Here is a 14,340-nt window from a genome sequence, read left to right on the forward strand (position 1 = left end):
AGTTTCTACAATAAACAAATAACAGACTCTTGAAAAAAATCATTTTCCACTCATCTTACTTTAGAAAACACAGAAACTTGCACCCATTTTCAACTAGAAAATCTACCCTCACCTATGACCCAGATACATGGTATCTTCCACCATCAGCGCACCTGTGTGTGATTGCTGTAGGCCCTATATGAAGCAGCACTTTGCCTCAGCTCTGGTTCAGACCCAGGGACTGGAGAGGAGAAAGAGGTCGAAATAATGGTTAAGTAAGTTTGTTGAAAAATAGAAATGACTGAAATGAATAAACTGAACTGACTAAACTAAACCAATGTAATGTGGTATTTTTGGTAACAGATTTATTGAATGATATGTATAAAAGTGTGACTGCAAATGAATTGTCTGAGTTCTTGGTGACCTGAGTAGGTTTACCATGTGCCATCCAAAAGTGACAGGGCCTTTGTCACAGGCTCGCTAGCGCCCCCTACAATATTTAAAAAATTGAGCCCCTGCAGTACGTTTAACGTAGACTAACGAAACTTGGTACACTTATGTAACATGTCACGACGTACAAAAACCGTAATTGGAGCCATACCCTAAACCCAACAGGAAGTCCGCCATTTTGAATTGAAAGTTCAAAATTAGTGCGATTTTGGCCATTTCCACGTCGTACTTTAACGAACTCCTCCTAGAGATTTCATCCGATCAACTTTAAATTTGGTCTGTGCCATCTTAAGACGTTAAAGATGAAAATTTATTAAAAGAAAAACTTTTCGTCATAGGGCATGGCCGTGGCGGGGTGGCCATTTTGTGCGTTTCGCCATTGAAACAGGAAGTGGGTTTAACTTGAGTGTACATTGCCCAATTGGTTCGAAACGTTTCATGATTCATAAGACTAACTCTGAGCACATTTACCGGACAAAATTGACTCAAAGTCATAGCGCCCCCTAGTGGCAACAGGAAGTACGCCTAAAAGTCAAGGTGCTATACTTTAGCGAACTCCTCCTAGAGATTTCATCCGATGGACTTCAAATTTGGTCTGTATCATCTCAACACCTTAAAGATGAAAAGTTATTAAAAGAAAAACTTTTCGTCAGACAGTGTGGGCGTGGTGTGGCGGCCATTTTGAGTGTTTAGCGATGAAGTTGTTGTAACTTGAGTGTACGTTGTCATATCTAACCGAAATTTCTCACGATTGACAAGGGTCCAGGCCTGAGGACATCTACAGGCCAAAATTGACTTTTGGTCATAGCACTCCCTGCTGGCAACAGGAAATGCGCCTTATATGACAAACATCATCCGATTTACATGTGTGGTCTACATGTGATACTGAGCCGCCCCCTATACTTTAACTACGCCCACTTACTCTGGCCACGCCCCCTTTCATAACATTTGAACCGTTTAAGGTAGAGTCTTGTGTGAGGTACCATTGAACTCAGCAGATAATTCCTTATTCATTGGTGATGGTTTGGCCTACCCCCTATGCTTTGGCCATGCCCCCTCTCACAGCTAATGAACTGTATGATGTAGAGTCTTGTGAGGTATCATTGAACTCAGCAGGGAGTTCCCTTTTCATTGGTGACGATTTGCAGTGTCTGAGTGCTGCGCAAATGCACGGTCGCAAAGGAGCGGCGTCCACCAGTAACCCCAACATGCACAGAGGCTCGAGGGCCCGTCCAACGCTGCTTGCAGCTTTAATTAGGGCCCGAGCGCTGACAGCGGCGAAGGCCCTATTAAAACTGAAGGAATTATTATTACAGCAAATTAATTGGCTTTTTGAGGGGCTTAACATATTCAAAAACTCACCAAAATTCGCGGTTGTATCAAGTCTGGTGCTAATTTATGTATTTTAAGGGTTGGGAATAGGCGCACAAAAATGGCTCGCTAGCGCCTCCTACAAAGTTAAAACATTGAGCCCCTGCAGTGCGTTTAATGTAGACTCACGAAACTTGGTACACATATGTAACATGTCAAGATGTACAAAAAACGTCATTGGAGCCATACCCTAAACCCAACAGGAAGTCCGCCATTTTGATTTCAAAGTTCAAAATTAGTGCGATTTTGGCCATTTCCTCGTCGTACTTTAACGAACTCCTCCTAGGGATTTCATCCGATCAACTTCAAATTCGGTCTGTGCCATCTTAAGATGTTAAAGATGAAAAGTTGTTAAAAGAAAAACTTTTCGTCATAGGGCGTGGCCATGATGTTTAGCCATCAAAAAAAAAGTGGGTGTAACTTGAGTGTACATTGTCCAATTGGCTCGAAACTTTTCAGGATTCATAAGAGTCCAACCCTGAGGACAAATAAAGGCCGATATTTACTTAAAGTCATAGCGCCCCCTAGTGGCAACAGGAAGTAGGCCTAAAAGTCAAGGTGCTATACTTTAACAAACTCCTCCTAGAGATTTCATCCGGCGGACTTCAAATGTGATCTGTACCATCTCAACACCTTAAAGATGAAAAGTTATTAAAAGAAAAACTTTTCGTCAAACGGTGTGGGCGTGGCGGCCATTTTGAGTGTTTAGCGATGAACAAAGAAATAGTTGTAACTTGAGTGTACGTTGTCATATCTGCCCGAAATTTCTCACTGAGGACATCTACAGGCCAATATTTACTTTTGGTCATAGCGCACCCCGCTGGCAACAGGAAATGCGCCTTACATGACAAACATCCGATTTACATGAAACTTATAAGGTGTGGTCGACACATAATACTGAGCCGCCCCCTATACTTTAACCACGCCCCCTTTCATAACATTTGAACCGTTTAAGGTAGAGTCTTGTGTGAGGTATCATTGAACTCAGCAGAGACTTCCTTCTTCATTGGTGATGGTTTGGCCCGCCCCCTATGTTTAAGCCACGCCCCCTTTCACAGCTAATGAACTGTATGACGTAGAGTCTTGTGTGAGGTATCGTTGAACTCAGCAGGGAGTTCCCTTTTCATTGGTGACGATTTGCAGTGTCTGAGTGCAAATGCACGGTCGCAAGGAGCGGCGTCCGCTAGTAACCCCGACACACGCAGAGGCGCCAGGGCCCGTCCATCGCTGCTTGTAGCTTTAATTCATTTTGACTCCTTTTTGAAGCAACTTTCTTGGTTTTGTTTTAAAAAAAGAAGCTGTATGTGGTCACACATTTACATACAGACAGTAAAAGGTCATTTTTAGAAGCTGAAGTGGATGAAAAAAGTACACATACACTGTTATCCCAAATTAGTTGACTTTACTAGAATTTTCCTTTAAGTTTTTACACAAGGTGAAACTTAACGATCAAGTTGTATTAACAGAGAGCAGTAGGTTGATGCAGTAGACAATCAAGTTTACTTTAGGAGTCATTACTAAAAATCATTAGTAAACATACATTATTTTTTTCTTGAGTGTTGTTTAAAATAAGCATGTTAAATTAAAGCTTTAGTGCGTAACTTTTTTTATATTAATAAACGTCATATATATAAACACTACATTCCAGCCGTTGCCAAATGAGTTGATACAAAGCTAATTAAGACTATCAGCTCAACACAACTCTCTCTGTATTTCTCAGTATGGCTATGTTCAGAAACTGGTGTCATCCGAGGACTTTTGCACGCAGGAAATCAAGTAAAGATAATTACCTCTTCTGATTTTGTTTTAATCCTCTGTGTCCTCCTTGGTTACTAGTAACTACGTAGAGGAGGGGTGTTGGGGGTGGTGCGCGATCATGGAAGGCTTGTATCATGTGAATGCTGTGTAAATTTGGTTGTCATTACTTAGAATTCCTCATGGGAGAGACAGAACATGTGCACTATAGCTTCAAACATGCAAAGAAACATAACAAATATAAATATTGGGTTACTTATCAATACTGGTATTAATTTGATTATATAAACATTGTTTTTCTTTTATGATAATCTACTTTTAAGATGAACATATTCAATACATTTGTTCTAAAGCATGATGACATCAGTTCACACATAAGAATTGTATTTCTCAATGTAGTGTGCTGCGTGATCAGTTTCACTCAGAGAACAGCGTTACTAGTTTTCAATCTGTACACACTGCCACTGCCCAGACCCCATCAGTCCCCACCCGGGTCTCGGTCATGGTACAACAATAAATGTAGTTAAACATGAACACTAAATCAACCATACAAAACTAAAACCCAGGTGACATAAATGCACACCCAAAACATCAACAGAACATTATTTAAACACACTTAACTAGAACAGAAACCATTAGAACATATATTTTTCCCATGAGCCTTTGCATCGCTTCAGCGCAGCACAGTTCAAATGACCCCGCCCCTCCCTTACAGAAACTTAGCATCCTTAGTTATCTCGGCTTAATATGATCTGTGCACTGCATACCTAAGCTGATTATTACAAACAACTAATGTGATTTAGTAATGAATATGTTTTTTTAACAAAACATTAAATAATAAGTAGTGACCAGTAAAAATTACAACTAAATCTGGATTACAGTGTAAGGTGATCCTATTATTATAGTCTCCTTTGGAGTGTTTTGTTTTCCACAATTCTGAAAGTCTAAATTTGGAATAACTTGACTTGATACATATTTCATATAAGCTCACCTCCAACTAAAGGACTTGAATTTTTTATCAGGGTCCTCATCACCTCAAACAGATGGTTCTTATCCATACATGCATATAAAAGTAGTTGCAAATGTCTGCCTTTAGCGAGTGTCCCGGGCCCATAACTGATGTGCCATCATAAAGATTATTTTTTGCCTTTCTTATCACTTTGTTGCAAGAAAATCTTGTTTCCTTTGCTTTTTAGTCTAAAACTTATTTTGCCACTGTGTTCATGAAATGTTCTTCCAGAACCATTGTAAGTGGTTTAATTTACCTTCCCTTGATTTGTTGCACTGACTGACCCATTTATTTTATTTTATTTCTATTCTAAAAAGACATGCACACATATACTCGTTTCCTCCAAGCAGTCTGGTTCGGTTCAGTTCAGTTCGTTACACATTAGAACGGTTATTTTTGTGTTTTCATTGAAAAGTTGTGGATGGTACCAATAGAACCACTCTATTCCGTTCTGTTTTTTCATTACCACTTTGTTGAGTTACCTAGCACACTGATCTGATACTAAAGGTGAAGCTAGAAACACTGCAGTCTGTGATTGGTGCAGACGTTCCTCTGCATTGTCACTGACGAGGAAATACAGCGAGAGCTGGATGGAATAAAAAGGGTTTTCTGCTCGTTTCTCACTGCATGGCTGTCATCGCCTATTTCCATCCTACAACCCTGCCTACATTTAAGAGTACTGTCGGCGGTGGAAACGCAGAACAGATTAAGTGTTTTGGTACATGTCCATACAGGTTACATTATGTAAGGTTCTAAAGGTAGCCTACTATACCGAAAGTGTTTGACGGAAACGCAGCTTAACATTCAGTTATTATTTCAGTAAATTAAGGCCTACTCTTAAAAGCTACCGAGCCCCTACTCTTAGAACCATGCTTTTTATTAAATCTGGTTTAATATGTATTACATTAATATTATATATTATTGTATATTACATTATATTTGTTAAAAAATGAGCTAAGACGGGAACCTGACTTTGTGACATCTGTTTTACTATATACAAAACATTATTCCATGGAAATGTATAATTTCTCTGAAAACAGCATGAAAAGTTGCAGTGACTACAAAAGTTAAACGCTAAACCAAAGCTAATGCTAAAAACCAAGCTAATCGCAGTAACTACACTACAGCTAAATCAAATGAAAGCTATAGCCTTAGCTATAACTGTTGTTTATTTTTGATGAACTGTTTGTTGTTATACATTCTGATGAACTGACATGTTGGTTATTCAGTGTTTTATTCCACATAATAAATTGAAGCAGTAGCTAAATCTAATCATGATGTAGGAAAAAAACTAAGTAGCAGCTTAAACTAACGTAACTAGCTTACCCCAACCCTAACCCTTAGCCGCCCAGCAACTAACTGTCATCTCATCTTGTGTGTGACTTTGCATGGGGGTATTCATGCTATTTGGTGTGGTAAGCTACATTTAAATAACCTATTTAAGTGTATTAAATTGTAGATGATAGAAAGATATTGATTTAAATACAAATAATAATATAGATCCACATGCAAAAAAAGATAACAAGCAAAATAACATTTATTTTCCTAAAGGAATTGTTAAATGAAAGCTAAATGGACATTTTGGTGTTGGATACTTGCATTTGTGAATATTACCCAAACACAGAGTTCAGTATCTAAATTACTTTAGTATAATAATTAGCCTAAAAAAGGCATAAAATGAAGGCTTACAACCTCTGTATCTGTTATGCAGTTTGCCAGCCTGAAATTCTCAAACATTTTTTTTCAACTTCACTGCTTCTAAAGTTACTGCTTCTCTGCCAAAAGACTGAAAATGACAGTGTAGCTTGAGAAGAAGTCATCTTGTATTTCTGAGTTTCTACAGTCAGGCATGTGTGCCGTGCTGTGCAGGCATAAAATAAATGTGGATGCACCCTCTCACTCCTGCTCCCACTCTCACTGTCTGTCTTCTCATTAGGAGCAGCATGAACAATCTTAAAACCCTTCAGTTCAGCACTTGTACACCAACACACAACATGATGAATCCAAAATGAAGGTGCAGTTTTATCCATAATGATTGTGGAAGATTACCAGCAAGCAGAGATGAGAGAAGTTTCACAAAGCAGTTCTTTTCCAGCCTCAGAGGCATACTTAAAAACTGCTTCATGTATCCTAAATTGTTTCTATCGGGAAGCTCTCTGGTTATCTCCCCTACAGACATTTCTTTTGTTCCCTTCTGCCAGTCACTATGCGCCCAAGGTGGCATTGAAAAACCCATCATCGGTTACCAGCTCATTCATGCATGTAATGGTTTTTAATAAAAGGACTCAGCTCTTGTTAGAAATGAGCAAAACTCGTCTTTATCAAAGTATGCGAGAGACTGCTTTCCATTGTTGGGTATTGTTCTTTCTGTGCTTACTTGCCAAATATTTGAGGTAGTCATCTTTTTCACATTTTTTTCTTCCTTTTCTGACAATTCACTGACTTTCTTCTTTTAGTGCCATGTTGTACTACAACTTCTCTGACGAGTTGCTCATTTTCACATTTGTAGTTATGAGTGACTAAGATTTCCAAGATAAAGAATGACATATTTCTTGTGCACAAAACAGCAAGAACATTTTCTCTTTCTAAAAAAAAAAGAACGAGCAGGTAAATCGAGGTTAAAACAAAAATCTACTGTGAAGTCACATTTTCATCCATGACAGAAAGCTAGGACTGAATACAAGATTGCTATCTTGCCTTTTAATCCAGCAACAAGTGAAATTGCTTCTAAAAATGTGCTCAATATAGAGACAAGGGCAGAGTCTATTTTTAAGGAAGGAGAGGATTCTTACTCTCTAAAATTACTTGATGTTCAGAAGTTAAAAAGGCTAAAAGCCTTTGGCTAAGCGCTGTGTATATAAGGATGAAGGCAGATTTAACCAAAGCAATACACTTGTGCACATAAAAGAATGACTTGTTAAAGAGATTCGAGACAGTAGGCATGGTTTGTGCAACAAAGAGTGCAACGTAATAATCAAAAGATGTTCCTATAGTATTTTGCACCTTGACGACATGCAAACTCTTCTTTTATAAATGGATTTTCCCTCAACAATGAACATTGATTAATGTCTTTATTCTCAATGGGTGTTCCTAATCTTAAAGTGCTGTGTGAGCCGTATAATAATGGAAGTGGATTGTCTTACAGTATCACTTTCTTGACTCTCAGCTGAATATATCAAGCATGTCTGATTGATTCATGACTGCCAGTATCTTTATCATTACCACATACATCACCAGTACTCTCTGGATATAGAGCTTGTCAAGGGCAGCTATTATGGTGGTGTTACACTGAAAGTGACCTGCCTGTGAACTGTCAACATTATCTGTGGATTACTAAAGTGGCCAGTGTACTTCATGAGAACAGCTTGCTCTACCTGTTCTCCTCTGTGGCATCTCTTGCTCACTCATTCCCTTTGTCCCATTTCTTCCCTCTGAATTTGAATGTGTCCCTCCTTCATTTTCTCCCCATGTACCTTTGATAAGACACAGCGGATTGTTATTAGATTCAATTGAAAAATGTTGGAGTTTCATAAAACAGGGAATCTGTCAGTGGCCATTGTCATCATCACGCCCCTGATGGGAAATTCAGAAACATGGAGCTGTGCCCAGCGTTTTCACTGAGAGCAATAACAAGAGCAATAACCCAACTCAGGAAGCACTGCGTGCCTTTGTCTTCAACACAAACATTTACCCATCCGTGCATACACATACATGTGCACACATACGTGCATGCATGCATACATGAATACGCTGCAGGTGAGCACACAACTGCATGCACACGCATCCCTCTATCATGCCATCGTTTCTCATCTTACATACAAATGAAGGAACTACAGCTGGATTCCACGGTGATTCTTATCTTTCCAGCAAACTGAATTTATCTGTAAAATTTTATCTTTATGTGGCCGGCAGCGGTTGTTGTGGCACATGATGCAATGCAGCGTGATAGAAAAGAATGAGCAATCCCTTATCACACCAGACCAAAAAAAATGTTTTCCATTTGAAAAGGATACACTATATATGCTGTAATAACATCACTGATAACCAGTTTTTGAAGGTGTGAATTCATGGCAACAATGCTGAAATGCCCCACTCAGGATTGATTGCTCTCTATTTTACAGTGTCACAACAATGGATCTTGTTCAAAGGCATCTGCAGGCTATCAACACTTCTTCGAGCCTTCAGATTTATATTTCTATGCCTCCATGCATGGGACAAGAGTCTACAGCCATGCCTGCTCTGTGAGGCTGTAGATAGCCACAATGGGGCTTTGAGCTAAATCCTAACATCAGAATGCTAACATGCTCGCAATGATGATGTATATTAGGTTGATCAATGTGTAAAATATTCCGTCATAAACCAAAGTACTGGACACCTTTAGATTTTGACCTGATGATAGTGCTAGATTAAAAGTAACCAAAGTTGTCTGTATGAAATTTCATGGCAATCCCTTGTAATAGTAAGTCATAATAGTTGTCAAGAATATTTCCCTTAAAACCACAGATATGAACCTCATGGTTTAGTCACAGTCATTAGGTTTCATTGTCGCAGGACCATGACTGTTTGTACAAAAGATTCTGTGCCAATCCATCTTGAAAATGTTAAGATAATTGACAAAATAAGTGAAAACTTTGACCGATTTATTATCTGAAAACCATGAATGTCTGTACCAAATTTCACAGCAATACATCCAATAATTGTTGCGACTGACTAAAAAACCACCGACCAACATTGAGATCCATAGAGCAGTGCCGCAAGGGTGGCTAAAATGTCAGTAAACCCCTGTAAACCAGTAGAGACTTGTCAGATCCCTTTTCTGTGGGGAACCTCATGCCGATTTTCTCACAACCTAAAGATTTTGAAGATGTTATTGATAAGAGAGTATTTGAGGAAATTCACAGACTAACCCAATATGATTATTACCTACACCCAGTTAGACACTGAGAAAAGATTGTATCTCCACCCTCCAGTCTCTCTGTCTCTATCACACTCTCACTGATGGATATGCAGCGCTGCGTCTTCACTCAGCCATGCATGCTTGCCCTCCCATGTCACTGCTGAGAGGTCGGCTCTGTTCGTCTGTTGGAAAGCTTTCACAGTAGCCGCACCTTTAGCCATTCTGAGCTAGTAGATTTTCTGTTGCCTCTATTGAAGTGATTTATTTTATCCCTCAACTTTGAAGTTACTTTTACAACAAAGTCATATTTGATGATGTTGTTTCAAAGAGAGACATCTGTGTTTGATATCTCCAAAATAATGCATCACCACATCAACATCACTGTTTTACTTATTTCAAAATGCATTTGCTGTTTATGTTGTTGGCCTGTGAAATTACCTCTTTATTTACAGTGTTGTATAAGCATAACTTGATCTAGCACATTATTATTTCTAGGATTTCTCTGCTTGTTCAGTGACTGACAGTACAAATTCCCACATTTCGGGGCTCTGAAAATGAAAGCTCGGAAGAATGACGTCCCTGCCGCCTCGGGGAACAGATGACCTAAAGGGTTAGCATTAGAACATTCTTGTCAGTGACTCTCTGGTTAACGTCCGCTCAAACTCTCCAAGGAGAAAAACACAAGCCAAACAACGCACTATGGTATTTCAGAGAGTGAAGCATAGGTCTATAACTGTCATTTAGGTCTGTAGATTCCCAGGCATACAATCGTACAGCACATTTTATGGTGTTCATGAGAGGCTGATTTGGAGTTTTGTTGCCACTTCCAGATTTGTTTTGAAGCCAAACAGCCTATCTGAAGGTAATAGCTTCCAAGGTTGATTAACTTTATTAGATCTTTTACCCAGTGGCCTCATTCTCCTTCTCCATAATGTTGGCTGATCAGGTGGAAACTGCAGGGCGCCAAAATTGCAGAGAAGGATTATGATTTATAAAGCTGGTGAGCTGGTAAGTGGTGAGAAAAGTGGTTTTAGAACTTGTGCATTGTTATTAAAAAAGTCAATTGTGGACGTGGGGCCACATGGTACAATTACAAACACGCACAAGAATCCTGAAAAGGCATCTGTGTGTCAGGGAGCACAAACTATTAAGGTGCACACAGCCCATACACACAGACACCGTGCACATGAAACACTGCACTCCAGTGTGTGTGTGTGTGTGTGTGTGTGTGTGTGTGTGTGTGTGTGTGTGTGTGTGTATGTGTGTGTGTGTTTACTGTATGTGCTGTCTCTCTGTGACTTGCACAGTGTGCATGTCTTTGTTGGAGAACAGCGTTCATGAGTCACCACTGTCTTTAGCCCGAGGCTCAGCAGCCAGCCAGCTGAGGGAGGGGATGCATGTTTTATTTTAGTCACTCTAATATGCCGTGAAGACATCATTATCTTGAAACATGTTGTATTCCAGAGCCTCTATTGTTTAAAATGACACAGAATATGTGGATAACCTAAACTGTTTCATCCTCATCACAGTCATAGAGATCAAAATGTGCAATTCAACTTGCTTCATTAGATGTGGCTTTTGTTATTGCCAGCTAAGCTGTGTGTGGCTGTGTGAGCCATCCTTGGCGAGCGAAGGATGTTATCTTTTCTGTCATGCACGTACCAGCGCTGCCCATAGGGAAGAGGTGAGCATGCAAGGGACTTGGCTGATTGAGGGCACAGGGCGCAGAGGCACGCTGTGCATGGCTACGGTTGCCTGTGAATGTTAAGGATGCTTCACAAGAGACTCTTTTGTCAGCATCAACTCCCTTTGAGAAGACTCAAATAAATGAATAGCACTGAGTGTGTGAGATCTTTTCTACATTCCTCCCATATCATCAACATTTCCTATCTTGATGTTTCTTTCTTCTCCTCTGCAGATCCCAAGAGTTAATTTTTCCCTTATACATCCAAGTCACAATAAAAAAAACTTTACTGCATTTATGGTTTGGTAAATTATATCAGTAAGATATTTTTCTTCAAATATATCACAGAGAAGTAGAGAAAATTTATGTAATCTAATGATTTTGGCATCAAAATCTGTGTTTCGACACTGTTAAGTGTTGGCACTTTGGCCTGGACTGGATTTGTGACTGTAAAATATGTGCATGAAAGTATATCAGAGCTGAAGCTCCTGGTCAGGTAGAGTGACAAATAGGATACACATCCAGAGGAGCACCCAAAATATTCTGCTTCACTGGGCAAAGAAGTATAGATAGATAGATAGATAGATAGATAGATAGATAGATAGATAGATAGACAGATAGATAGATAGATAGATAGATAGATAGATAGATAGATAGATAGATAGATAAACTAAGCTCAGCTCAGTAACCTCAGTCTCTTGCAGACACACACAGACAGAAAAGGAGGAATTCCGACTCTCCCTCCTTTGAAATGGAGCAGCCACCCAGTGCGTCAGTAACCTGATTACCCCAGCTGTCAGTCTGAATAAGGCCAGGCTTTGGGATCCTCCCGTCCTCTGATCCTCAGTACGGGACAGAGCTGGTCCTCCTGGAGAGTTTGGAAACAACCTCAGAACAGGACAGACACCAAAACACGGAGCAGGGAAAGCACCAGGGATACAAAAGTCAGCAGGTAAGAGGATGTAGAAATGAGGACATCTTTTATTTCAGCTGATATGTGATGCGTTTACCTTTTTAACCATCAGACATCAGGCTTTATAATGCTGGTTTTCTATGACTTCTTAAGATGACCACATTACTGTAGATACATGGCCTAAAACAGCCTAAGTGGATAGGGGAGAGTGTATCAAAAAAGGAGGGGGACTCTTTGACTCAGCCAGTCACTAATGGGAGGGCAACAGGATACAACTGTGGGTGGACCGTTATCATTGTTTCTGTGCACAACAAGTCTCTCACTCACATGCTTCCTTTCCCTCCAAACAGGAGCACTTTGTATGAGTTAAAGGCAGATTACTCAAGTATACGATACTTATATAGTTTATTAATCTGTGTCTTTCAGTACTACAATTGACTGGCTTTACTAGAATTTTGCAGAATACTGCAGGAAACTGTGGACCCTGAGCTGCACTTGGCAGCTCCAAAACAATGGCAGAGTGCACACAGAATGCCAACCCCGCCAAGGTGATCCAGAATCCAAAAGCTGACATTAAGGACTCGAGAGAAGTGTCCGCTGATTCTGCATCGGTGGTAGCGCTCAGACCTGCAGACCTGGGATTGATTCGAAGTTTGTCCAAGTCGGACTCTGACTTGTTGGCGTCACCACTCGGAGAGGAGGATGGCGGTCTGTCTGGCCGCAGTGGGTCCGTGTCTAACTGCAGCTCTGGGCAGCTGTCCATGGAGCGCATGCCTTCTTTTGCCTCTGAGTGGGATGAGGTAATACTCGAACTCTGGGGATGGGAAACCAGTGGGAGTGTGTATATGACAGAGGGAGTGGCAGTGTCATTGTTAAGGCTCAGGCTTTCAAGTAGAGTGGTTTAATGTCCTTAGGAGAGAGTGTGTTAGCGAGGGTGAATGGGTGTGAAAAAAGAGAGGCCGATGAGAGATGCAACTGAGGATTAGTGAGGAAAAAAAGAAAGAAATGGGAATGGGGAAGCAGCATGTTTCAGGAGAGAGAAAGGAAGGAAGGAGGGAAGGAAGGAAGGAAAGCAGAGGCAGCAGTATGAGAGTGACCAGGAGTCCAGCAGAAGCAGTGATAGACTGTAGTAACTCTACCCAGGCTGTTGGCGTAGAGTGCCTGTGGGTGAGTGCTTGAATGCATGAATGGCTTGATCACTTGCACCGACCTCCCTGTAGCAGCTCGGCATCCAAAACTAATTGGGCTTGTGCTGTCATTCCACATCCACTCAGTACATGTCTCAGGGGCCAACCCACGCTTCCACTGTCTCCTCCTGCACTCCTCTGGATCCTTTGCTCCATCTTACACCATCCACTCTCCGCCCCCCCCCCCCCTCCTCCCTTATCCCCACTAGCCTTAACTTGTGATTTTTGAGTACTTTTGAGCGTCAATGCAGTACACCCCGAAGCACTGCAAAGACCCTGAAATTAATCATAAATTCTTACCAAAACCTCCAAACGCACTTCAATAGTCTAAACCTGTAGGGACAACAGTCGATCAATGATAATATTTTATTATAGCATGCTTAAAGGCAAAATTATGCAAATGTTTTGAATGTCCACAGCAGACTAGAACATTTCCAAAATATAACATCTTATTCAGAATATTAGGGTATGTTCTGGCATAGTGTAATATCTTGTCATAACCAACCGATATCTTGGTTAGCAACTTGTTTGAGTTACAGTGAAAAGCCGTTTGGGAGCAATTCTATCTTATCTACTTTGACTTTATGCTGATTTGATTTTATCTGCAGATTTGACAAAAAGGAAGTTAGAGTTATAATAAATAATAAGAGTTATTGAGTTGAGTATTTCTTTATTATCCTGTCATTCGTGAGTCGTTTTTCAGTTGTAATCGTGATTTTTGCAAATAATGCAACTTTAAGGCAAATATATGTTGTAGAAAAAACAAGTGAGGAAGCACTACTTACAGCAATGTAATGCAAAGCAGGTGCTGCTGATGCATGGATAGATAGATGCATGATGCATGAAAAAAGGAATTGACTTAGTCTTTAGGTCTTTAATATGTTTATGTAGGCTCTGCACCAACAACAAAGGCAAATTCCTCACAAGTGCTACTTACTTAGCAATAAATCATTTTCTGATTCTGATTCCATTCCCTATTTGGATTTGAATCAACCTTGAAAATGCTCAAACTTGGACTGGGGCTTGTCTTGGACTCGACCTAAGCAGTCTTGACAACAGCCCTGCCTAAGTTATGGTCACATACAGTAAAAGGGG

General features: G+C 40.2%; 1 protein-coding gene across 7 annotated transcripts in view; it reads left to right on the top strand.

Moving 5' to 3' along the window:
- The first annotated feature begins 11,997 nt into the window (after positions 1-11,997).
- The window catches only part of anks1ab (ankyrin repeat and sterile alpha motif domain containing 1Ab), a 51,149-nt gene continuing 48,806 nt past the window's right edge, over positions 11,998-14,340 (top strand). For 3 of the 7 annotated variants that reach the window (XR_004105362.2, XM_031301939.2, XM_031301941.2), the window contains exon 1: positions 12,385-12,858. Coding sequence is in view for 6 of the 7 variants with exons in the window: in XM_031301939.2 (XP_031157799.1) it covers positions 12,571-12,858 (288 nt within the window). In the remaining variant the exon portion in view is untranslated. Of the gene's footprint in view, positions 12,098-12,384; positions 12,859-14,340 lie in introns of those variants that run through there. The other 4 variants (XM_031301940.2, XM_036002560.1, XM_031301942.2 and 1 more) reach the window with 2 other exon arrangements.

This window comes from Sander lucioperca, chromosome 6, assembly GCF_008315115.2.
Source record: "Sander lucioperca isolate FBNREF2018 chromosome 6, SLUC_FBN_1.2, whole genome shotgun sequence".
Lineage (NCBI taxonomy): Eukaryota > Metazoa > Chordata > Actinopteri > Perciformes > Percidae > Sander > Sander lucioperca.